Below are 23,545 nucleotides of genomic sequence, written 5' to 3' on the forward strand. Positions count from 1 at the left end.
AGACAGACACAGGATGCTCACCTTACACCCTGAAAAGCATCTGAGCTGCAGGCCAAGCATGAAACTGCAGAGTGGCCAGTCTCTTCAACAGAGATCTCAGTGTTTTAACGCCCACACATAGCCAGGCAAGGCCACCAGGAAGCACACAGAGAAACAGGACTCCTGACAGTAGTGGGAAAACTAGGCTAGCAGAATGGCATTTAAAAAAAGCAAGACAACACATGCTGCGGAGACTGGAAGACCAGGCTGTGAGGGGAGGGACCTGCAAGTTCCCTCCCTTCCTGCTGCCACGGACAGGCATTCTTCCCATGCAACGCCCGGTCCCCTGGGTCCCTGAACTTGCCAAGTTGCACAAGCAAAAAGAGCAGAGGGGAGAGCGGCACACAGTGCCCAGGACCCCAGTGCAGTAAGGCAGAACCCCACACAGGGCCGGGGGGAGTCGGAACAGGTTGGTGCTCTGGAGGCGAAGGCCTCGCTTCCCAATGGCCACAGGTAGGTGTTTTAAGACTCATCACGAAGGCCTACACTTTGGGCATCTCACATCACACCTCTTGTTTCAGCTATGTCACCATTCCAGGACTGTGTTTGCCTCCTTGGGAGGCTCCATCAGCAGCATGGGATTGTGCAAAGGACGCAGCAGTCACACTGTCGGAGCACAAGAGCTTTTCATCACCAACATACAAATTGCAGGAGGCAATAGTTTCGGTGAAGCTCCTTCAGTGGGCTTGGGAGGCTCAGCCTAAGCTGGTGCCCATGTTAACACGGGGGATGGCCCGCAGGCCTCTGCATATCTGCTCATGTCTCACTTCGCACAGGCACCTGCCATCCCAGCCCAAAGCCCTGATTTCTCTTCTCTCTGTGGAGTGCACCCCTGAGGCAGGGCACGGGGCCAGGCGCCAGTGTCAGAGACTTCTAAAGAACCACCACCAGGACCTTGAATCTCCATCATTACAAAGGAGATCACAGTCCCAAGCGGGGGGTGGGAGGGGTAGCAAGCAGAAGCAAAGAGTCTGCTGCAGTTTTTAAAAGACAAGGTCAGCCCCGGCACAGTGGCGCAAGTGGTTGGGGTCCTCGCCTTGCACGCCCGGGATCCCATGTGGGCACCGGTTCTATCCCAGCAGCCCCGCTTCCCTTCCAGCTCCCTGCCTATGGCCTGGGAAAGCAGTCGAGGACGGCCCAAAGCTTTGGGACCCTGCACCCACGTGGGAGACCCAGAAGAGGCTCCTGGCTTCGGATCGGCATAGCATTGGCTGTAGCGCTCACTTGGGGAGTGAATCATCGGACAGAAGATCTTCCTCTCTGTCTCTCCTCTCTGTATATCTGCCTTTCCAATAAAAAAATAATAAAAATAAATCTTTAAAAAAAAAAAGACAAGGTCAAGGTTTGTAAAGACAAAGTCAGGGACCTGTGAGATGCCCTGAGCATCCCACAGGAGGACCTGGGAGGATGTGCAGGCAGGCCCAGTGCTGTGAAGGCCCTGGCCCATCAGGGGACACCACCATTGCATCCCAGTCTCCCCCAACTGCCACCACCATACACACGAGTCAGGAGGCTACATCTCTGGCTGGGACAGGAAACACAAGTTCCCTACAAGGCAGGAGATGAAAGAAGGATCTGGACTGACCTCTGTGGTCAGGGTCACAGGACTGTGGGGCCAACAGCCCAGAGAGGAAGTGAAGGGGAAAAGAGGCAGAACTGGAGAAACATCATGATCTTGGTGCTGAACTTGACATTGTGACTAGAAGCCACAAGGCAGTCTACACTTCCCACTGAATGCTATTAAAATACCAAACCAAGCTGCCTGCTCCCACGTTACACACACACACACACACACACACACACACACACACACACACACACACACACGGACAACCGGTCACAGTAACGATGTGCTCAAAACCCCAACAGGCCAGTGACACTCAGCACACACCCAAACCACACGCTTCAAGTCGCCTGTTCTGCCAAATCATGGTCAGCTCTTCTGTCAGGTCCCAGCGGCTCAAGCCAAGGGTCCAAGCAGAGTTGGTAGGTTACAGGGTTTCTGCTGCAGCCCAGGAAGGGATCACAGTGGGCATGCTTCCCCCAGGCTCCAGGACCTAACACACAGTTCACATAAAACCAGAGCTCGTGGGACCAGTGCTGCATCGCAGTGGGGGGACACCAGCATCCCATATGGGCACCAGTTCCAGTCCCAGCGGTTCCACTTCATTCCAGCTCCTTGCTAATGGCCTAGGGAAAAAAAAAACAAAAAACAAAAAACAGCAGAGGATGGCTCAAGTGCTTGGGTCCCTGCCACCACGTGGGAGACCCAAATGAAGCTCCTGCCTTAAGCGTGGCCCAGCACTGCCCACTGCAGTTGGTCATTTGTGGCATGAACCACAGAGTGGAAGAGCTCTTGCTCTATGTGTGTCTCTCTGTGTGTAACTTTCTCAGATAAATAAATAAATCTTGGGGGAAAAAAATCCAGAACTTAGGAAGAAGAAAAGAAGTAGAATTTCGCAGGGCTGTCTGCATGGTGCCGAGGTGCAATACAGATGTGGAGAGAGATGAAGGCACCTCTTTCTATTGCAGCAACCTCCCTCTGCCCAGACACAGACACCACTGTCCCTGCAACCAACTATGACAGCCTGGGCACCACACCCAGTGAGACGGCACCCAGTGAGACGGCACAGTTTCTTCAGAACATGGCTTGGCAGCTTTTTCTAATCCTAGCCAGATCCTAAGATATGGTGATCCTGCTACTAAACATCTCATGTGGGCAGGTGTCCCTCAAGAGTGACCCTGCTGAGAGACAAGCAGTGGACACAAGCCACGGGCCTGTCCACTGGCCCCAGGGATGGTGAGCCGGGAACATCCAGAAACAGAAGAGGGGTTACCAAGATGTGCACATGGTTCACAGTGGTGAGCAGGAGCAGGCTCATGGTGAGAGCAGCACTGTGCGTGGCTGCCCCGTGGTGACCAAGTCACATAAGCTTACTAACCCATTGGATTACACCCAGAAACAGTCCAATGAGACAGCAGACAGCCACACCTCCACATAGCTGGGAAAAGGCCAAGGTTTTCCTCGGTGTATCTAGGTGCAAATGTCATCGCCTTCCGAGGTGCAGCTCTGAAATACCCCCCCCAACACATACATACACACACACATACACACACACACACACACACACCCTCTGGCCAATCTCTGCTCCTCTTTGGGGTTTCAAGCTAACTGCTGAACTCCTCTTGGCATCACAGTGCACCTGCTCGAGCCCCCAGTGCACCAGTGAGGGAGTGAGCTCCCCAGGAATGGTACCTCTGTGTCTCTCTTTACTGACGCTATGCTTTCCCAAGGGCATCTGGGACACACTCTTGGCTCCATGATATGTCCAGGAGCACTGCTGATCCCCTTTTCTTGGAGTGCAGCTGTACTCCACCAAGAGTTAGACTGGGGCACACATGAGGATCCCTGCTGTGTGGATCTACCAAGAAACCAATGGAGGCAGGGCCGCTGCACACGGGATGCATAGGAGAGGAGGCAGGGGGCAGCAGCAGGCCGAAAGAAACCACACAGCATGAGGCAAGACCCAGGACCCTGGCAATCTTCACAGGCAGGAGACAAACCCAAACCCAGACAAGTTGGCCTGGATGGGACAACACAGTGATCTGAATAACCACAACTGCGCCTGTTTGCACAAAAGAGCATCACCTGCCACGTAAAGCAATGCTGTAAATTTGGATTTTAATGACTTTGCATTCATGTGCTTCATGCCGAGCTGGACCTGGTTTGTAGTTACAAAAGGGCAGAGACAGCAGGGCTGACTCCTGGTTGCAGGTGTCTGTGCACCTGACACTGTGATCAAAGGCAGCACCAGCTGGTCCCTGTAACATGCTGCCTTTGCAACCGAAGCAGATCCAGTGTCCTCAGAAATCCCCCAAAATTAGCAAGTGAGAAATAACTGAACAACTCTACATCCTACCTAGTGAGGACTAGCAAAAGCCAAATTGTGAGCCTGGCCAGTAAGGGACAGGCTGAACAATTATAAACCAAATGACTTCCCCCTGTCTGTGCTACAGTTTGTAAAGACAAGGTCAAGGTTTGTGGGAGTGTTAAGGGAAGCAGATGAAGATAGGGGCCAGGCAGGAAACAGGTGTGCGTAGTAGAGGCACCTGCACTAGGTCCAGAAGGACAAGCTCACATGTGAGAGTAGACACAGCAGCCGAGGACACGCCTCCCAGGAGACCACCATAGCACCTGCCCAAGTCTGGAAGCAAGAGTCAGGGACCTGTGAGATGCCCTGAGCATCCCACAGGAGGACCTGGGAGGATGTGCAGGCAGGCCCAGTGCTGTGAAGGCCCTGGCCCATCAGGGGACACCACCATTGCATCCCAGTCTCCCCCAACTGCCACCACCATACACACGAGTCAGGAGGCTACATCTCTGGCTGGGACAGGAAACACAAGTTCCCTACAAGGCAGGAGATGAAGGAAGCATCCGGGCTGACCTCTGTGGTCAGGGTCACAGGACTGTGGGGCCAACAGCCCAGAGAGGAAGTGGAGGGGAAAGAGGCAGGACTGTAGGGAGAAACATCATGATCTTGGTGCTGAACTTCACATTGTGGCTAAAAGTGACCAGCGAATGAGAAGCTTCCTGGGATCAGCCCCCACCTGCAGATGGCGTAGGCAGCAGGTTAAGACCAGGCACCCACCAGACAGGGGTGCATTCACAGGCGGCTTGGCCCACTGCTGCCCCACTCAGCCATAGAACAAGAATGAAATCCTCTTTTGCAACAAAATAGAGGCAGCTGGAGATCACTTAATGAATCAGGTTAGCTCACAGGAAGTAGGGCTCACTCCACACGCGAAGGTTCCCGGTGCCTACTGGGCAGCCACACACCTTGCATCTGCTCAACTTTCGCCAATGCCTTTGCACAACACCACATGGGCATTCTCCCTGTAACCCAAGTCCCCAGATCAGTCAGTCTATGAAACAAGCCGTGTCCTTAGACCTGCCAGGCAAATTCCACCTCAGCAAAGTCCTGACGGACCAAAGAGGAGCAGGCTACCTCGCTACCTGGGTGCCCTCACATCAGCCAGCCCAGCCTCGCCAATCCTCTGACCAGGCCTCCAAAACAGAAGCTCCAGAAACACGTGAACACACACACACACCTGATTCTGGTCTGACAATGCCTTCTCTTCCATTTCATTGTCTTCAGTCACAGACAAAGCAAACAGAATATTGCAAGCAAAATAATACACATTTTCACCCTGAGTCAAGCCAGCCCCTTTGTCTCATGTCCATTTAAACATGCTACAACTCTCTCTCACCCAAAGGGAGACCCAGACTTACTGGGAAATGGCTTAGTGCCACACATCGGCCATTCTGACCACTGAGCCCAGCTCTGCCACAAACCCAGGGCTCCAGTGAAGCTGGACACAATGGCCACTTGTACTGCCTTCACTAGCGATGCTCTCGCCAGCTGACCGGACAGCTCAGCAGTCAAGATGCCAGAGGAGAGGGTCAGCAGCTGTGTCAGCGACTCCACACTGTGGCCGGCAAACCTGCCAGCTTGAGGCCACTGTCCTCTTGACCCTTCCTCCTGGGCTATCAGACCACACCCTGCTACCTGTCCATGACCTCCATCCACGCTGGTTCCTGCAGCATCAGGTCTTCCTGTGTCTTGTGGCTGAACCAGAAACATACAGTGAAAACGCTCTTGAGTCCTGGACATGAAGCTCACTTGAGGCTCACAACACTCCACTTCCCTGTGGCTGCCCATACGCAGGGGCCAACGAAGACCCTTCTGGACGCTAGTCATCCCATCGAAGGCTGTGATGCACCTGCAGCCCCACTCTACCCATCCCCCCGACCCCTCCACCTGTGAAAGCCGAAACTCCCCCATGAGCACCTTCTCTTTAAAGCAGGAACCATTTTTCAAAGATCTGCTCCATGACTTTTTCTTTTTTATACCTCATTGTGAAGTCAAATTAACTTAAAGATACATTCTTGTCTGCGTTGCTATTGTTTTTACTATGTTTCAGAAGGTAAGGGCCCAGTGCTGTGGTCCAATTGACTAGCCCTCTCCCTACAAGCACCAGGATCCCACCATGGATACCAGTTCATGTCCTGGCTGCTCCACTTCCCATCCAGCTCTTGGCTTGTGGCCTGGGAAAGCGGTAGAGGATGGCTCAAAGTCTTAGGATGCTACACTCTGTGGGAGACCAGGAAGAAGCTCTGGGCTTCAGATCACTCAGCTCAAGCCGTTGCAGTCACATGGGGGAGTGAACCAGTGGATGGAAAATCTTTGTCTTCTCTCCTCCTCTGTAAATCTGTCTTTCCAATAAACATAAAGACAGAAAAGAAAACTTAGATGCTTTTGCATCCACCATAAAATCTATTCAAACAGGCTTCATGCAGAGCTACCACTGACGGCATCCTGAATGAATGCTAGGTGAGTCATGGCGGCGTGTGCTGGGGTGCTGCCTGGCTGGTCTGTGCTGCCCCAGACTTCTCCATAAAGGCTGCAGGTGGTTGCAGGAAGGCAGAGCGCACTCCTGGGACGCGCAGCTCTGCCCTGCACCCGTCTCAGGTGTGGGCAGCAGGGTTCCACTTGCATTTGGCTGGGACACAGCTAAGATACTCTGTGTTAGTGGGTTTTCCCCCACAGAAGCCTCCTGTGGCGAGAGGAAGGTGGGAGGAGGAGGGAGAGAGGAAAAGAGAGGAAGAGGAGGTAGAAGGGAGATAGGAACAGGGACAGGATGGGAAGAGGAGGAACGAACACACACACACACACACACACACACACACACACACACACACACAGTCAGCTTAGTGTGAGGCCACATGCAGTCCCACTCAAACATCAACTCAAACCTTGGCACTCAGCAAATTACACTAACAGCCGACATCAGCGAGCCTAACAGTGGCCAATGCCAGTGGGTCACGATGGTCAAATATTCTTTCGGTCCTTACATAAAGCAAAGGGTACCCCTTGCTCTGTGAACAGCCCTGGAGAGGGACCTACCACGGCATGGTCTCCAGCTTGACTTTCGGCTCCCAGGAAAAGCCCTTGTCCAATAGCCGAACATGTAACAGGAATCTGTCCACTTCAAAGGTTACTTCAAAGGTTACCAGTCCTGGCATAGCAGCAGGGAGGGACATTCCTGAATAACAGGCACCACAGAAGGGCCAGGCCATTCTCCAAATTCTCTAGGTTAAACAATAAGTATTAATGACTGGGGCCCACATCCATGAGTTAAGGAAGCCGTGACCTGTAACAGGCAAAACCAGAGGTGTCGGTAAGTTAGGGCAATTAACGTATTCAGTGTACGAGCCTAGTTTGGCCGAAGAAAGCTGAGCCGAGTCTGGGCCGGCAGGGTTACAGAGGCAGCGCAGCTCTATCATCCAGATCTGGCCTGAAAGACAGCTACAGGAAAAACAGGGGCAGTGTCCCTTGACCCTTCCGCAGCTCCGAGGACCAGCAGCAGGCCCGGCAGCTCCTGCAGGGACCCGTGCCTACTGTGAGGACCACAGCAGGTGGTGTCAGATCTCTCTCGATCCCCCTCATCAGGTATCACACAGAGACGATATGCCTGGGCACAGCAAAGCCCTGCCTGGGACATGGACGAGATGGTTTATCTTCTGGTGCAAAAACAAACAAGCTAAAATTCAGGCATCTTTTTTTCTGATATGTAAATCCCATGTATTTTTTTAATGAAAATAAATCCATGAATTTAGATTTCGATGTTTTTGTGTGTGCCAAAATAAGCCTATCTGTAAGTGCCCCTTTTCCATCAACTTTCTGAAGCACCCTCGTCTCTTTTTAAAATTTACAGAGAAGGAGAGACAGAGACAAAGATCTTCCATCTACTGGTTCACTCCCGAAGTGGCCACAATGGTCAGAGCTGAGCCAATCCAAAGCCCGCAGTTTCTTCTGGTTCTCCCCGACAGGTGCAGGGTCCCAAGGCTTTGGGCCATCCTCCGCTGATTTCCCAGACCACAGGCAGGGAGCTGGATGGGAAGTGGAGCAGCCAGAATGCAAACTGTAGTCCATATGGGATACTGGAATGTGCAAGGTCAGGACTTCAGCTACGAGGTTACCACTATGGGCCCATACCCTCATCTTATACAGGCTCTGAGAAAACAAGAGCCCAGAGCTCCAGCTCAAGTCCCACCCTCAAGCATGGACTGGGTTCCTCACCTCGGGGCATCACAGCTGTTTCCCTGGTTCAGTGTAGGTGACATCACCTCCAGGACCTCCATGATACAACGCCTGCCAGGTGGCTCAGAGGTGAGCTGTGACAGGCACCACTGAGGTGGGAGGGTAAGAATGAGGAGCAGGGTGGCATACAAATCACACACTAATGGAGCCTGGCCTTGGTTCCCCCAGCCATCTGCGGGAGGAGGGGACTGTAGGATCTAACGTCTACAGCAACAGCATGCAGAAGGGCAGGCGCGCTGAAGGCTGCACTGCCGCCGGCTGACCACTCATGTCTCGTGTCTCCCCCGTGTGCTGTTTATTGAGCAGTGATCACGATCTGCTGACTGCTCTGCTTCCCTGCGATGCTGCCAGCTTGCTGTCCCTTGTCCCAGAACCCATCTCAGACCGCGCAACAAGCTGGCCTCTTGGCCCTCGGACAACTGCAGGTCAAAAATGCTCTTCAGAAACCTGGGCCCCCATGACCCTTGCCGTAGGTCTGCACCCATAGAAGGTCACCCCTATGCAGCGAAGTGGGGCACCAGCCCCTGGAAGCTCCTGCCTCCACCCCGAGCCTCAGAGGTAGCATCCACTCCCCGGGAACACTCCGCCAAGTGAGGAAGCGGTGCCCTGTGCCGCTGCTGGTGGCCTGCGTTCTTCCAGGGAGCTGCGGTTACACTGCTGTGACAGGCACCGGGTATTGCCAGTGAGGAAACAGATGCACAAGGTCCTCCTCTTCCTCAATGCTAACAGGAAGACCATGAGACAGGGCAGAAAACGTGAACGCGCCAGGGCATTAGTATCCCAGCAAAGACACCAGAGGAAAAAGTGCTGACCAAGTTGTTCTGCCTTCTCTCCTCTGCTGTGATACCAGGCAGCAAACATCCGGGCGGATGGAGAATCTAAGGTAGACTGTGTCAGCCGATGGATCTTGGAAGGAATTCTTCATCCTTGGATTGGTGCGGTAAAGTAGCATTTCAGAACCATTGAACTATAGAAACCACTTGAGCAGAACCATCAGAGCATGCTCCACACCAGGGATCCTGGGGTGGCCCTTCCCCATCCCCGGGTACTGTTGGAAGCCTGGTGCAGCTTCTCCCTTTATCTCCCCCCTCCCCGCTTGTCCCTAATTACAAGAATAAGAAAAAAAATGTGGAAACAATGGTCTCACTCACTTTTCCCTTACCCTTGATCCTTCCCCCCCAATCAACTATGTAAACATCATCAAAAATAAAATTAAAACCAAGGAAAAAAAGTACTTAAAGCACCTTTTCTGAGCAACAAGCAAAGCATGCATGAGCACCTAGAGTGTTGCCAAGGAAGGCACCAAAGAAGCCATAGATGCCAAGGCCACAAGGCTTGCCCAGGATTGCCCAACTGACCAGGTGACAAAACTTCCCTGCAAGCAGCAAGAGTAGCTCAGCATTGAATACCAAGGCCTGAGCTCTGGATTGTTCTGGATGGTGCCAGGAGGCCATTCCTCAAGTACAAGGTCAATGGTGACATGAAGGCAGGTGGGTGAGGACTCCATCGCATTTCCTAAATTAACGGCCCAAGAGCTAACCCAGGAAGGTTTCCAAAAACGCTCATCCAAGTTGTGAACCTAACAAGAAAAATCTAATCCTACTGACTTATTCATTAAATAAGGAACATTCTGCATCACTGTACTTAAAGGAGACCTCCCAGCATGGCAAGGGCTTGGCTTAAAAAACAACAAACATGGTGCAAAACCGCTTCCAAACCTATTCAATAACAGCAGCACAAAACTGCTCCGCTGGCATCCGACACACCAGGGTTCAAATCCACTGTCATGCATCAGTGTGGCGCCTGGACCAGGGTCTCCAGCACCATGACTTCGTGTCCTCTCCTGCATAAAACTGAGTAACAGTCCCTCCCTGGGCCACAGCAGCGAGGCCAGGCACAAACACAACGCCTGCAGGGCCCAGCTCAGAGAGAACACCCCACATGGCCACTGCCACCTTAGCCAACCCCAGGGCTCCTGCCCAGCAAACCACTGAGGCACTGGCAGGGATTTCCTCCTCTCCGCAGGGGTGGTGGGGCAGAACGGGACTCAGATCCTGATGTGTGGAGTGCCCTGGAAGACACAGCAGAGATGGGGAGGGAAGCAATGGGCCAGGCCCTATAGGGGCCTGTAGGTAGACAGGGATCTGTGTGCCCTCTGCCAACCTCATGAGAGAAGTCTGCTCAGTGATACCATCAGGGAAAGAGCAGTGCCAGCTGTGCCAAGCTACTGCCACTAGCACAGCTCAGCAGGAGGGTCGCTGCTCCAGAGCACATGGACAAGCCCACCCTGGTACACGGCCCCGGGTCAGGGGCAGAGCCGGCCCTGCTGGCCCAGCAGCCAGCCCTGGAGAACACAGAGCCCATGGAGCCTCCAACTGCAGGCTATCGAGCTGCTGGCAGTCAACACCTAAACCCCTCTCGGAGGTCACCATGTGGCACAATGTGGGCATCCCCTACCAGAGCACCAGGCTGAGTCCCAGCTCCTCCATGTCCTACCCAGCTACCCACTACTGCATCCCACCTGTGCAGCAAATGGTCCAAGTGCTTCTACCTCTGTCACCACAGGGGAGACCGTGATGGAGCTCAGGCCCAGCCCTGGCTCTTGGTGCATTTGGGAAGGGAATCAGTGGAATGGTAATCTCCCCACCACAACTGCTGTGTGAGTGTGTGTGTGTGTGTGTGTGTGTGTGTGTGTGTGTGTGAGAGAGAGAGAGAGAGAGAGAGAGAGAGAGAGAGAAAGAGAGTAACAGAGAAAGAGAGAGAGAGATCTGTTTTTCAAACACATGAAAACAGACATGAGGTCCTTCCTTTTAGCTGGCACTCATCACACAGCCCTCAAATCCCACACCTTCCACACCAGCTCAGTCAGCCCTCAAAGGGACCCCCGCCCTCCGTGCACACGGCCTACCCCTTGTGTCATAGCTTCAGCAGAAGCTTGCTCCCCATGACACACACCCCCACTCAGTCCTGGACACCTCGTCATCCACCCTGGCCAGGTTTAACCTGTTTCAAGTTCTGATTTCCTGGAAACCTGTATGTTCCACGAGGGCAGGAGCCACTCAGGCGCTACTCAGGCTGTCCCAGCCCTGACAGCACGCTCCCCACTCCCACTAACTGCCTACCATGTCACCTGATGCACACACATCCCTTCGAGTTCCCAATCCCCAAGGCTTCCATGGCTTGTGCCTTGGGAAAATCCAGGTCCCCCTCCAAACTCTGCTCTGGGGGGATGACACATCCCCAGAAACCCAGCCTCATCTCCTGGCAGTATGCATGCCTCCCACCTCCAATCAGGCTGCATTCTCCCACCAGACGTGTGGGTTTGTACAGGTCACCATGCAGGAATCTCAAGGCCCCAATAACGAAATCACATTCTGGGAATGAGTAATATGAGGCATCCAGCGGACTCTGCCTGGCACACCCCCATACTCATGCACACTGTACTGCTGCGTCTCCTGCCTGGCCTCTGCACTGTCCACACTCCGAGGGCATTTCCGCCCCTGGGCAGTAAACATCAAACAGCCACAGTGACAGCATCACCCATGGCGGAGGCTCTGCACCCATGCTTCATTATAGCTGACTTCTAGTATGTATGCTGGATCCCATCTTTAAAGACAGTCACACACAATATTTCTTATGCATGTAACAAAGAAATACAGGAAGCATCCCAGCAGTCTTACTGTGGCCTTAGGTTTCAGAAACTACCAAATTAGAAAAGCTACACACTAAACCAAACTCCTCCTTTGGAAATGTAAGCTTCTTCTATCCTTAGTGGATACATTTCGAATGCAAATGCCCTTTATACTTTCTAGCCCTTCAGGGCTGGGTGACTGGCACAGCAATAACACCACTTGGGACACCCCCACGCTGGACAACAGTGTCTGGACTCCAGGCCCTGCTCTGCTCCCAGTGCCAGCCTCCCGCTGATGTGCAACTTGGCATGAGACAGGCAGGTAGCAGATAATAGCTCAAACAGGTGGGTCCTGTCACCCACGTGGGACACTCAGACTGAGCTCTGAGCTTCCAGCACTAGCCAGTGTGGTATTTGCTGTGTGAGCTAATAGGTAAGGCATCTTTCTTTCTAATAAAAACACAAAAGTTCTAAAAATATACAATTAAAAGGTGGAAAACATTGAAATTCCCCAAATAGAAAATGTGGACACTTTGGTTATTAGGAGACTCTTTTTCCCCTCTCTCTAGGATGGCACTTTATGATGAGCCCCTCCACCCTGGGGACAAAGCAGGTGGTCAGTAGCAGTGCCATGGTCACCACCACCTCTTTCTATAGAGATAGCACTGGTCCAGCCCAGAATGTACCATGCACGAGCCAGCTCTGCCATCACTCGCTCTGCACCAGACACAGGATTATCTTGCAAGCTGAACTGGACTTTATGGAAAGCCTTTCAGAAACTACTCCTTCTTGGTGCCGATGCTTGCAGACAAGTATAACAGCGTGGTGGTATAGTACCTTAATCCTCGGCCTGCAGTGCTGGCATCCCATGTGGGCTCCTGTTTATGCCCTGGCTGCTCTACTCCCCATCCAGCTCCCTGATTATGGCCTGAGAAAGAAGCAGAGTATGGCTCAAGTCCCTGGACCTCTGTAACCATGTGGGAGACACAGAAGCTGCTCTTAGCTCCTGGCTTCAGATCCACCCAGTTCTGGCAACAGCCATAATTTGGGAAGGGAATCTGCAGATGAAAGTTCTCTCTCTGTCTCCTCACCCCGTTCTTTCTCAGTAACTCTGGCTTTCAGGTACAATAAACAAACCTTTCGAAAACAAAACTCTCTGGTCCCCACATGACCCAGGACCCACAGCATGCCGGGTTGAATCACTTTCGTCACTCGAACCTCAGCTCTCTTATTTCACACCAGCTGACCTTGAAGAGCCCAGCAATCTTGTGGCACATCAGCTGTCATGGATGAAAGCCGCTTAACATCCCAATCCACAGGATCCTGGTAAGCTGGCCCGCCATGAATTTCAGGAAAGAATAACACTGATCGTGGAGACGGACGAATGCAGACAGACATGCGGCTGACACAGCGATGATGACACTATTGCCCGGACGCCTTCAGTAGCTAGGACCTCAGACCACACAGGACTTAATGTCTGGAAGCACGCATTCAAAAGGCCACACACCTGTGCCTGTCAGAATAACCAGTAACTTAATAGAAATTAAAAAAAAAAAAAGGCAACTAAGCAAAAACTCAATTTCCTCCTTTGTCAAGACATACAATCAAGGTGGACCACAGCTGAGCAGATGGTGCTGTGCAGCTAAACACCCCGAACCCTGGCTTAGCACGGCACCACGGGCCACGTGCTCAGTGTCCACTCAGGGGCTGCACCTGCCAGACAGGATTCACCTCACTCTACTGGCTGGTGGCCTGGGGCAGCCAGGGGCCGCAGGTTCCAAGCTGACTTCCTGGGCCTGCCTCAGCCAGGCAGCTGGGACGGCAGGGCTGTCTGCGTACTTGCCCTCGAGGGCCCCCGGCTTGGGCACGGGGCTCAGCCTTCTTCGTACGGGCAGTCAGCTGCCTCGGAAGGAGGTGTTGCAGTGGAGCCACAGGCCCCACGGCATCCACAGCTCGAGGCCCTAGCTCCTTAGGAGTTCCAGGCGCCATCTGGAGCAGCACTCTTTGAAGCAGCAGGGGTGAAAGCAGGCCACTCAGTGGACCCTGACCCATGCTGCCTGGTCTCCTTACAAGCAGAGGTGAAAATACCAAGAGCACACAGCAAGAAACAAGACACCAGGAGAAAGCCACCTGCATGCCAGGAGAGAGGCCTGCACAGAGAACCTGCCAGCACCTTCACCCTGCACTTCTACCCCTGGCACTGAAAGAAAACATATTTCTGCTGCCTTAGCCACCCAGTGCCTGTGAGGGCACAGCGCCAGCAAGCCCCGCTTCCACCACAGGGCCCAGCCACGGTGGATCCCAACATCATCCCACACCTGGGCAGAGGGCAGCAGGGAGTCTCCTGCTAACCCGCCAGGAAAGGCTACACCCACTTGCTTCTCATCTGATCCCACCCCCACTCGGCAACACAGCCGCCAAGCCGGGTCTCCTGGACAGCAGGCAGGGACAGAAACCCGGGAGCTGAGGGTGTGCAAACCTCCCTGAAGGTGCTGGAGCTGCTGATCAATGCTGCGTGGACAGGAGGACAGCCAAGCAGGGCCACGCCGCGGGCCGTGTGCCACAGCAAGAACGGGCCCTGACGGGCAAGCACACTCCTCCTCCGTGCCTGTGGTCCCGGCGGCAGAAGAGCGATCAGCTGAGGCCGCTGCTCATTGCAATCAGGGGTTTCTGGGTGCAGGGGACAGCAGGCAGAGCTTAGGGACAGCCAAAAGCCTCTTCACCCAGGGCCGCTCTGACCAGTGATGCTGGGGATAATTCAAACAGAAGCACAAAGCTTCAAATACTGATTTCTAATCCCAGTGATACATTCTACATGAGCAAAACAACAGTGTTGGAGAGTGAGACGTGTGGGGCCAGTGGATGTTGGGGAGGTGGAGTGGCGCCTCCACTACCTCTGGGGCCCACAGTGGGCTCCCCTCTCCAGCTCAGACCGCCCTGCACGCAGACAGACCAGACTTGCCATTCCAGGCACTCCCAGGTCACCAGGCATTCCTGAGTATAGGCCCTCAGTGCTGTGGTGGCACGGCTCGGAGCAGCCAGAGGCATCACAATGGATGGCCAGCTTCCCTTCCAGGCAGAGCTGTCCCGCAGGTGACAAAGTGACAGTGAGATGATTTGCAAACAGAAGAGCTGACCTGAGGAAGTGCAAGTTCGGCTTTTTGGAGAGCCACTGGCTTGGGCCCCAAGGGCTGCTCACCTGGCTTCCAAAGCCGCAACAGTGCAACAAACAGGCTGGTGGAGAACCCAGCCAGGCCTCCAGGAGGAGCAGGGTTCTGGGGTGCCCACGACCCTGGATGGAGAACCACAGGGTGGCCATGCCACTCAGCACATGGCACAGGGGACCCAAGCAGGTATGCCCAGGGACCCTGACTATTCAGCCTCCTATTTTCACACACATTTCTATCCTTGGGGGAGCTGTTCACAGACAGCCTCCTCAGCAACTTCGGGCTCTAAGAACAGAACCCCCTGTCTACAGAAATCTGGGAGAAAGCTGGGGACTCTGGAAGTTCATGGGACCCTTGGTGAATCCTGATTAATCTCTTAAAGGCCCCACCACCTGGTACCCCCACCCAGCGTTCTCCCACCTCCCCATCCTGGCCTGCTCATCTGCTCACATATTTCCTGCTTATATGCCAAGTCTTCCAGGTGGCACATTTCATTTACCTGTTGGCCTGCTCACCTCTCAGGGTAAGCACCTCAGGGGCAGTCAGGGAGGTCGCGGTGGGGCGTGGAGCGGAGTAGCGCTGATCTTCAGCCAGTTCTTCCTAACTCACAGGCTGAAATGCTGGGGTCACCTGGGATGGGCCCCAAGGTGTACATGTCAGTTTCCCAGACAACAGGAACGAGTAAGGTGCAGCCAGCCACCTGCCATGGGGCTCACAGCCCTTCTTCTCGGCCTCCATCTCTGTAAGTGCCCTCTCCACTCCCCTCTGGCTCCTGAAAACCCTGCTCCCCTCTCCCCTGCCCTGAGAGAAAGGCGGGGCTCCTCCCAAGAACCCACCGGCCCCATCCCTATCTCTCAGGTCACTTTGCTCAACCACCTCCCACCCTCCTCTTGGGATCCAAGGGAGCCTTCCCTACTCCCGACAACAGTCCAGCACACTCCAGCTCTAAGAACACTCTGTACTCTTCCCCTCTCACACGCATCCCAGCTGTCTCCATCTCACGCTGGCACGGGGCTGGAGGTCCCCGCTCACATACCTGCCTGTCGCGGCCTTCCACTCGGGCAGCAGGAACCACCACCTGCGTCCTTTAGAACACAGCACAGTATCTCACAGAAATGCAAACGTTTGGGGGGAGTAAGTACCCATCTAGGCAGCTGTCACAGGCACTGGAAGAGTGATTTATCGGGGGTGCGGAACATGCCTGCCTCATCCCAGAGCCTAGAGCTGGGTCTCCAAATAGCTACTCATCGAATGAATCAATTGCTGGCCTCATCCTCCTCTATGGGATGCGTAAGGATGAAAACAGTATTCAAGGGGCATCCCCGAGTCAGTTCATTGTGTATCACAAATTTCTGGCCATGCAACTTAGGACAGATGGACACACATAAGCGGCTAAGACGGCAGCTGGAAATGGCTGACCTGGACAAAGCTAAGAAGAAGCATTTTCGACTCTGTACTTTCCCCAAGATGGTGGCAATAAACTTGGAAAGAGCCAAAGACCTGAATCTTTCTAACTCTCGCTTTCCTTTCGATAAAACAGATTGCCACACATTCAAAAAAAAAAAAAAAACCCTCTGTAAATCAAACAGGAGGACGGCTTACCCTCCCATACCAATGAGGTCCACTGTTGGCACTCAAAAGCTAACCCCAACTTCAGCGAGGTCACACTCCTACCTGCCACACACACAGCAGAGGCAAAGCCACTAGTCCCTGTGGGACAGCGCTGGGCTCCTGTGACCGCAGCACCTGTCATGCGATGCTACTGCGGCCTTCCCGCACACATGTCCTCCTCTGAATAAGACACATCTGGTAAAAACTGCTGGGAGCCATGTCAAGCTGGTGTTAGGTTATCTGGTGGAGAGCAGCACCCACACTGTCAGCATGTGGGGAAATACACCCAGGAGTGCAAAGTGCTGGTGTGGGCTTCGGTCTCGGCCCATGCATTGCAGGGACGGCAAACGAGACTGGGAAAAGCCAGACCAGAAACCGCGGGGCAGCGCAGACAGCCACACACCCCAAACAAGGCTAAAGTTAGCAAAGGCAAATATAGCAACCCAAAGCCAGCCACATCCCTGGCCTTGGCAGCCTGCAGTGGCAGCCTGAGCCCACACCCTCAGGGCCCAGCCCTGCACATCACCCCACAAGCTGAGTGACGCTAAGATCTTGTTTTATTTAACAGGGGAGAAAAAAAATATCAAAGGGCTCTCAGTCTTGAAAACATACTAGTGTTAGAAGTGTCTGGGTCTAAAACAGAGTGAAGGGTGAAAGAAAGAAAAGCAATGGGGCTGAATTTGAAGGCTTTCTGGGGACCTCCGATGGGTGGGCCCTGGGCTGGGCAGAGGCCTAGGGTGCTAAGGAATGACAGGCAACAGCACACACCAGCTGGGGACACTCACGTCCCCAAGCTCCACAAGCACCATTTCGTTGTTATCTGAGGGAATGCCCAATCTCCCAAAGCAACAAAGCCAGGACCCGCCCCCTCTCCAGGACCCATCCACAGCTCATTATCCACACTCAGCTCCAAACCACCTCCAGGGCCAAGGGCTTGTTGGCAGTCGGGCGGGCGAAGCCCACCAGGCCCTTCTCAGAGCCATGTTTTTAAATGACTTAAGCCAACATATAAAGGATTACTGCCAATGACATCGGATCCATTTAGCCACCACAGCAGTTGTCAATGCCAGTAAGACCATATGTGCACATCTGGACTAAGACACTGGATGGCCCATCTCGCAGCAAGACTTTTTGCTGCTTAGCCTCAGGGTGCAGGATGCTGGGTCCTCAGCTTGAGCGCTGTAAGAATAAATAATGCACTTTTCTCCCATACTGGTCCTGGTCGAAGGGGTGCTGGAATTCCTCCTGCGGATCCTGGGTTACCAGCCCTTGGCTGAGACACACAGCAGAAACTCATGGCGAAGCATCACCTAAAAACACAAAGCCTCGGAACACCTGCCACCTACTCAAACTGTGGAGTGATGGGAACCGGGAACCGAGAGCAAGCCAGGTATCTCCAGTCAATACCACAGGCCATCAGTTACCACGGAGTGTCATGCTGCCCACTGAACCCAGCCAGGGCAGCCTGAGGAACGGAGCCCTGTGCCAGGCTAGGAACCATGGGCCCTGGACACAGGGACCCAGCCAGGATGGCCTGAGGGCCTACACATCATTAGGCTGGTTCAGCCCACTCAGCCTGGTTTCAGAATATCACCATCTTCTCTAAACTGCAAACAGCACAAGTTTGACCAAGTTGGAACACCCTTGCGTGTACTCTAACACCAGTGAGCCCAACTTTCTTACAAAGCCTGACTGGGACACATCACAAGAATCACAAGCAGCGGTCTTGTCTCTTATTAAAGCTCAGGATCTGCTCTCATCTGCACCATCACTTCAAGAATACACACAGGTTGCAGCTCCTTGGGGAGTGTAGCAGCGCACAGAAGCTCTTTCTTTCTGTAACTCCTCTCTGCATGTAACCAAATTAATTAATTAATTTTAAAAAAAGAATACACACAGACACACACACACTAACATCACAGTATCTAACATAGGGACATTTTCTACATTAGAATCAACCAACAAAATGAGTGCACGGGGCAAGAGTCCCTGAGGATGGCCTAGTCCAGTGCGACTCTGTTACTGCTGATCACACAGACGGAGGGAGCTAGGAACCAAGGCGAACGACAAGGCCAAAGCCAAGAGGGCAGGACTTCAATTCAGACTTTTCCCATCCCATAGGGCAATCTGTCCTCTCCCTCCTTTCTCTGTCTCTCTAATCCTGAGCCACTTCCCCAAATTAAAACCTTCAGCCAAGTTTTAAACTTAGAGCAAGAAAAAAAAAAAGGTTTGAGGGTTAGACAGACATTTGGTTCGTTTCTGCATTCCCTGCTAGCCCACATGCACCACAGGGTGGCCACTGCGCTATGACACCAAGAGGCTGGAGGCAGGAGACAATTGCACGCCACCAGTGCTTCCAGAAAGCCGTTGGTGGCCCTCACACAGACAGCTCTGAGGTCAGCCCACAGAACAAAGCAGAGAGAGAGAGAGACAGAGAGAGAACAGTCACTCACCTCTTTTTGTTTGTTTGTTTAATAAAGGCCTTTTGACAAGCAAAAACTTCTATCAACATCGGCCATTCTTTCAACTTCAGGAAAGATTTCAGCCTGAGCCTGTAACGGAAGGGGTATGCCGCTGCAAGAGGGGAGCGGGTGCCCCAAGTCCTGGAGGTAGGGTGTGACCTAACAAGGACCTCTCACAATCCACCTGCTTGCTCAGCACTTTACCCACTCTCATGCAGGTGCTCCACACGCTCAAGAGAAATAATCCTCTCTCAGCATCCTTCGTCGCAGACCCTTCCTGGTCGCCAAGCAAGAGGCAGCAAAACGAACTCATCTCCAACACCCTGCGACAACCATGAACTTGAGCAAAACCCCTTTCCTTCTGGGAGCCTCGGGTTCCCCACGAATATGGTTGAAAAAGAGGGCTGTGCGTACACTGACTTCCTGCATGCCTGAAGACAGTTCCCTCTCTGTTAATGACCTTGTGGTTCCAATCTGGCAACAGCACACCTTGTCTCTCGCTCTTCGGCTCACCCACATCCCCTGCTCTGTGCCTGCTGTCCAGGTTCACCCTTGGGTCACCAAGGCCTCAAGGGCACTGCTGTACTGCAAGTGCTCCAGGAACCCCCATGGGCGGGGTCTGAAGCACTGCCCAGGGACCCACAGTGTTGTACTTGTTTCCTGGAAGACACTAGCACATTGCCAAGCCTGTGCGGGGCGTGTGCATACTACCTACAGACTTCCAAGCAAGCCTGCAGTGATGGCCGAATGGGCCAGAAACCCCTTCTGTGGCTCCTGGCCCCCTTGTGCATCCAGCCTGGAAGACAAAACCTCTCCCAGCCCGCACTCTTCACTGCTTCTCCCCATCACAGTGTGTGGTGGCAGCATCACAACCTTAAGCCAATCAGGGCATCCACGTCCTGGCCTAAGGTAAGCCTCTGGGTCAAGATCCAGAGTAAAAGGTACCTTGGAGCCAGACACACACACACACACACACACACACACACACACACACACACACACACTTCACATTAAAAAGAAAAAACAAACGCTGTTGCTACACCTTAAGGCAGAGGAAATCGGTGTCTCTTCCCATCCCTACACCCACCCAAATGCCTCCTGCCACCCAACCTTGACATTGGTCCTTGCAACAAAGTGCCATTAAGAGGCAGGTGAGCAGATAGCGTCGTCAGCAAGGTAGTGACACTTCTGGTTCCGTGCCCACTGACCACCACCAGCACAGCAGAGTGACCGAGCCCGGGAAGCAAACTGAGTCTAGAAACTTTTCTTAAAAACCTCCTCCCTTTACAATGATTCTTTAAGTCAACACTTATATCAGGTACGGGTACTTAGTTGTCCAGAATAGCTTATCGAAGTTTCCTGAGCTAGTTTTTTTTGTTTTGTTTTGTTTTGTTTTTTTGGTTGGTTTTTTTTTTTCCGTGAAACTGGTCATTGTGTGGCACGCACCTCTGGGCGCCCAGGAGGCTCCCAGGTCTTGAAAAAGAGGAGGACAAAAAGCGCAGGTCCCCAGGGGCCACGTGCCCAAAGTGGGAGGTGGAGGGGGGAGAGGAGACTGGAAGGGAACCCCATCTCTGCAGCACTGAACCCGTGTCGCCGCCGTCTGCTAGTTTTCACGCGCGCACCCCGCCCCCGCCCCGGCTCGGCTTGGCGTGTTCGCTGCCCACTTTGCCAGAGCTTTAATCCCGGGAAGCCTCTCTCCTGGCTCACCGCGGGGTAAACAATAGACATGTCACAAGGAAAACTCAGGAAGTAGATGAAGTCTCTAATTGCTGCCGCTTCGCCTTGGTAGATAATTACCATCTTTTAAAAGTGGATTTTCACCAGCGGAGCGGGAGCCCCCCTGAGCCCGGGTGGCAAGGCTGGCGCCGCTTCCCGCCGGCCTGGGGCATGGAGAGACCGAGCCCGGGGACCCCCCCTCTCCCTGCACCGGACGCTGCGGGAGCAGCCCCGCGGGGGATGCGGACTCCCCCGCTCCACCTCTGGGTGCGTGGGGGAAAGCGCAGGGCCCGCCCGGGTCACAGGCAGTTCACACTGCCCTGGGCTGCCCGTGGCTGCCCGTGGCGGCGATCACCATAACAATGCGCACACGGGCCGCAGTCCCGTGGTCCTCGCGGCTCGAGCCCACAGAACACCGCGCGCCGAGTTGGGAGGCTGGGAGCGGAGCCGAGGCCCAGGGTCTGCAGAGCACCCCCCGACACACACACACACACACACACACACGGGATCCCTCCCGCAAGGTGTCCGCGTGGGCTGCGCCTGCACCCGGGGTTGCTTGCTGCACGCAGCGCGTGGGAAGTCAGGCCTCCTGCCCTTGCCAAGCGGCCGAACACCACCCCCCCCCACGCCCGCTCCCGCCGCGGCTTTCACTTCCTCCGCGCGCCCGGCACATCCCGGCGCCCTCCGCAGCGCCCCGCGCGCCCGATGGAGGGCATCCCGCGCCCGGAGCCCGGTTCCCTCCACCTCCCCTCGAGAGCTCCCCAACGGTCCTCCGTGCCCCCGCCCCCGAGTTCTCCCAACCGTCGCGCCGCCCGACCCGCGGCCCCGGGCCAAGGTTCCCCCCACTGCCTCCAAACTCACCCCAGGACCACCAGCTCCCCGTATTTCACCGCCTCCTTATTGGGGGCGCACGGTTCCTCCGGGTCGGGGGAAAACATGGAGTCCCGCTCGGCCGCCGCCACCGTCTCCACCGCGATCCCCGCCGAGTCCGTGCCGCCGCTACAATCCCATCCCGAGAAAGGGGGGCGCCCCGGGGAAGGGCACGGTGCCAAAGGGGGCGCGGGGCTGCCGGTCCCACGGCTGCTGCTTCGTGGCTGCGCGGCTGCCCCGCCGGGCTCTCCGGAGCTTCCGCACGCAGCGGCCGCTCCGAGCAACAAATGGGACCGGGGCCCGGGCGGACCTGCCCGTGCCGCCGACGCCGTCGCCGAAGCCCCGCGGGAGGGAGCGAGCGAGAGAACGAGCCGAAGAGCGAGCGCGGGAGGGGCGGGGGCCGCGCGCGGGGCGGGCAGGTGGGAGCCGCCCCGCCCCTCGGCCCGCGGGGCGCCCCTCCCCGGCGCGGGGTCCGCCCGCGCCCACTCCCCGCCCCCCGGCCGCCGGCCCCCGTGTTATGTAAACATAGAGTAAAAGGGAAAAGGAAGTTCTTAAAGGAGCAGCTCTGTTTTTTTTTTTTTTTTTTTCCTCTGCTCGCTCTCTTCCCTAAATTTGGAGTGTGGGGTCCTGAGGCCAGCCGCTCTTTCTCGGGCGCAGCTCGCGGAAGCGCGTCGGCCGGGCTTCCCCGACTGGAAATCGGGGTGAGGGTGGAAGAGGTGGGTGTGTTCCTGCGTGCTATCACCGAGTCCGCGCACCTACATACCTGGGCATTCCCCTCTTCCCGCAGCTGCACGGTTTCTGGGAAAGCGCAGGGTTTAGTTCGTGGGTGCGAAGTCCCTGGAAGCGCCCTGGAGGTGTTAGGCTCACCCGGCCAAGGCGCACGACGGAGCCACCCCGGGTGTCCTCAGCAGCGCGCTGCAGGGCTGGAGGGGAAGGAAAGGGAAAAAAAATTTTTTTTCCAACTCACCTCTGATCCATCTAAGCTGTGCCCTGCTCGAGGCCCCTGAGGAATTTGAGAGGAAACTACCTGGCCGGATGTTTCAGTGAATGGAAGGGTTCTTTTAGCACCACCAGGAGTTATCAATGCAGTATGTTTTCAAGTAGTCACTACTGTGGCTTTAAATTATTGAAAACTGAGTTTACCGACGGCTGTTCTCCATCATACAACATAAATTGTTTCAACTTTTGAGCTCCGGGTAGAAACTCTTACCTATTATTGTGCCAGTCTCTCCTTTTCAAGGCTGTTAAGTATTTAAAGAAATACATGCTGCCCTAGGTGTAAACAACCAACAGCCTATGACCCTAAGGAATAAGACAGGATGATAATTCATGATAATACTTGCAGTGGGAACCTGCTGTTGGACTTTGGAGAACTCTGTGTGACACGCTACCCACCAGGAGCCAACTGTGCTGTCGCGACGCGTCACGGCGCATCAAGTTTTTTTTGCTTTGGTTACTAACTGATGTTTTTAATTATGGCTTTAGAAATAAATTCTCCTCCTCCCCCAAAAGCCACATCCTTGGCAAGTCAGGAGTAGATTCGATCAGTTAGTTGATTATCAGCTAATCATAGAAATTCCTTACTTAACCCGAATATAGCCATGTTGCATGCCTCGCATATTCTGTCATTTTCTGTGAGTTTTTAACATCTGCGGTAGTTTAAACCAACAATCCCTTGCTAAAGCCCTGAATTCTTTCTCTTTCCTGATCTCCCTGTGAATGTGTGAATTTCTGCCTAATGAATGGATGCCAGCGGACTCTGTGCTGATCAGCCGCACAGGTGTGTGACCCCCTCAGAACCGCTCTGCAGGAGCACAGTTCTGGGGTCGGGGGACTTCTCCAGGCTGGCTCTCTTCCTACCACAACGTCCCTTCCCCAACCCCTCCT

General features: G+C 54.3%; 1 protein-coding gene across 1 annotated transcript in view; it reads right to left on the minus strand.

The window, feature by feature from the left end:
* The window catches only part of PELI2 (pellino E3 ubiquitin protein ligase family member 2), a 101,103-nt gene extending 79,073 nt beyond the window's left edge, over positions 1–22,030 (minus strand). Inside the window, exon 1 of the mRNA XM_040968488.1 lies at positions 21,650–22,030. Coding sequence (XP_040824422.1) covers positions 21,650–21,726 — 77 coding nt within the window. The 5' untranslated portion in view covers positions 21,727–22,030. The remainder of the gene's footprint in view (positions 1–21,649) is intronic.
* Positions 22,031–23,545: the final 1,515 nt, after the last annotated feature.

The sequence above is a fragment of the Ochotona curzoniae genome, unplaced genomic scaffold (genome assembly GCF_017591425.1).
Source record: "Ochotona curzoniae isolate NIBS_2020 unplaced genomic scaffold, NIBS_Ocur_1.0 scaffold_4701, whole genome shotgun sequence".
Lineage (NCBI taxonomy): Eukaryota > Metazoa > Chordata > Mammalia > Lagomorpha > Ochotonidae > Ochotona > Ochotona curzoniae.